General features: G+C 38.9%; 1 protein-coding gene across 1 annotated transcript; it reads left to right on the forward strand.

The window, feature by feature from the left end:
- Positions 1–1041: 1041 nt before the first annotated feature.
- Positions 1042–1964, forward strand: LOC150100514 (uncharacterized). The gene has a single exon (XM_090403020.1). The coding sequence runs from the start codon at positions 1195–1197 to the stop codon at positions 1777–1779; it is 585 nt and encodes a 194-aa protein (XP_090259146.1). The 5' UTR covers positions 1042–1194; the 3' UTR covers positions 1780–1964.
- The last annotated feature ends 1030 nt before the right edge of the window (positions 1965–2994 follow it).

The raw sequence follows: 2994 nt of genomic DNA on the forward strand, positions 1-2994 counted from the left end.
TATTTATTGGGCAATGAAATAAATTGTGAAGTTTATCACATGGTAAAATGTAAATAAATTCATTTTTGCTGATCTACGCCAGTGCTTTCCAAACTTATGTATGTAAAGGCCCTTTGGAAAAATTAAAATATTTCACGGCCCACATCGGGAAAAAAAAATCGTAATACAGACATATATTATTATAATATTTGTTGTATTTATATTCAATACAAAACATACACAGCGAATATCGCAAAAATCAAATGCAAATATTACATTTTTAGCATCTTACATACACATTTGACATGACACACTTAGTCTTAAAACATTTTAAATTTGTTTTCATTATTTCAGCCCTCTCAACAAAACTAACGGTCCCCAAGGGGACTGCTGCTCACAGTTTGGGAAGCACTGATATACGCTACAGCTAGGTTAGCTTCTGCGTAATCATGAAGGCATTAGCTGCTATCGTGAGAAACAATAAATTAGTCCTATCAAACAAACATTAAAAACGAAATATGAATATTAACTCTGCTACGTTTGTTTTTTAAGACACAAAACGAGATTTCACAAAACTTATGTGAAAAAGAAATGTTGATTTCATATTATAGTACTTTATTAGTCATTTTCGAGGACAGGTCCAGATTCAATACTGAATTAGGATGACGGTTACACTAGCCGGGGGGGAGGGATATTTGCTCGGTTCCACTGCGGAACTACAATAATAATAAAAAACGAAAGCCATGTGCATGTGCCCAAGCTGAAAACAGCGGTCACTTAGGGCTCCTCTCAACAGCTTGCCTTGTGAGTTCCTTACTGAACTGATGAACGTGTGAAGAGGGCAGTAAGTGTAGCGGAGGGGGCGAGAGCAGAGTGGGGAAATTTGCTCTTGTAATGGGTAGTAGTTTACAACTGTAATCCATTTTAAGAAGTGAATCGGACTTCAGCGCAAGAATAGCACTGATTGGCTAGTTTCTCTTAACTACATCCGGGGAAAAAGTGTAAAAACAGTACCAATCCGATGAATTCCCTTCCCTCATTAGCGTTTAGGTGAAGGCAGGATGCACTAAAAGAATTATGACTAGACATTTAAAAATGGTTAATTTTATTTTATTCACTAATTAGCTGAAGTTGGAAGTGTTCCGCAAAAAGGGAATTCATTCTTAACTGCTTGTTTTATTTAGCTGATGACAGAGGTCAAATATCAACGCAGTGATGTCCATCACTCAGTCTTTTCCAATCAAGTCAGAACATGGAGGTGCGGTGACAGTGAACATGAAACCAGATCTCGGCCAGCTGGACATTTATCGCCAAATGCTCCCCGTACAGGAGGAAGTGATCTCATTAGAACACGTGAAAACACCGTATCCTGTAGCCCTTAGAACAGCACGTGCGTCTGAACCACACTTAGGACACAGGGAGCGCCTGCGACAAACATCCAAGAGAAGCAGAGAAGGAAACGTTTCGGAAAACGTCAGACAACGAAAACGTATATGCACGAGCATCGAAGATCTTCAGAACCAGAGGACTCTCGCTAATGTCCGCGAGAGGCAGCGGACACAGAGTCTGAATGAAGCGTTCGCCGCTCTCCGAAAAATCATTCCGACTCTTCCATCGGACAAGCTGAGCAAAATTCAAACTCTCAAGTTGGCAGCAAGATATATAGATTTTCTTTATCAAGTGCTTCGCAGCGACGAAATGGATAATAAATTAGCAGCCTCTTGTACTTACGTTGCCCACGAGCGACTTAGTTATGCATTTTCCGTGTGGCGAATGGAAGGTGCCTGGTCAGAAACTTGACTGTAGTGGAGCAAGTGAGTAGTATTTTTTAAACAACTGATTCAAAAATTTAGGAAGTTGAACAAAAAGCACCTCGACTGGATGTATGAATTCAGTTCCCTTCTTTTGAATTATTTTTTTCATATGATAAGAATGCATTCAGATTTTGCAAATATAAGTGCCCAATTAAAAACATAAAAACTTCAGTTTTATGTATTTTCAGAATCGAGTTAAGGGGATTAAAGTCTCAATTATTATTATCATCATCATCATTTCTAAGCTTCCTGGAGTAATTAGGGACGCAGACACACATTCTACTACATGAATATTTAATATAGTATTTAACAAAAATGTGTGAACGAAGTACCAAAAACTAGGAGTAAGCGGCAATTTTCGAGCGTTGATACTGGTGTTCAGTGGCCGCACTCAGGATTTAATCTTGGGGGGGGGGGGTAAGATGTACACAATACCCATTGCATACGAGCTATGACTGAGCATCTGCAGTGATCGCCAATACATGATATCTGTGATCTCCTGTGGCTCGGCTTGGGCAAACGAAGTAGCGCCCGAGCACTACTTAGTTCGCCTTGCCTTCAGAGCGGCCAGGATTCTCGATAGCTATAGGGTATTCCCACTTTATGTGACCGCTAATTCATAAGTAGCATTGAAATAGAAGACACCACACAACATAAATTTAAAAAAAAAAAAAAAATTAATTAGGAAAAGATTTTTGGAAATTTTTCTAGTGTTTCTTTTTCTTTTGGGGGGGGAGGCAGGGCCCTTGGCCCCCTCCCTGGGTGCGCCAATGTTGGTGTTAGTGAATTGTGAAAGGAATTGACATTTGTGAAGGAAATTGACATTTCGAAAGAGAAAGAGAAATGCTTCTTCTAAGAGGAAGCATTTCAAAATGTAATTTTTTTTTCCCCATATGAGATCCTTATGAGATGTATCACTTATTTTAGAAGTGAAATAGATAAAATCGTCGTCAATTAATATTTGGAATGCCACTAGCAAACATATCTGCGATATTTTACTTTCTTTCTTCTTCAATCTCCCTCTCCTCTTCAGTTTGATTCGATTGAACAGAAAGTCTAAAGGGGGCTGATGCAGCATAAGAAATAATTATCTTCATTTTTTTTAAGCTTCGAAAAGGATAGAAGGTTTCCTCAGTAGAGGAATCCTTAAGAAAGAAGTGCCTCTCCACTCCCCTTTATTTTAGTCCGACTGGGATGAAAT

Source organism: Typopeltis vanoorti, chromosome 13 (genome assembly GCF_054136105.1).
Source record: "Typopeltis vanoorti isolate ZY-2024b chromosome 13, IOZ_Tvanoo_1.0, whole genome shotgun sequence".
Classification (NCBI taxonomy): Eukaryota; Metazoa; Arthropoda; class Arachnida; order Uropygi; family Thelyphonidae; genus Typopeltis; species Typopeltis vanoorti.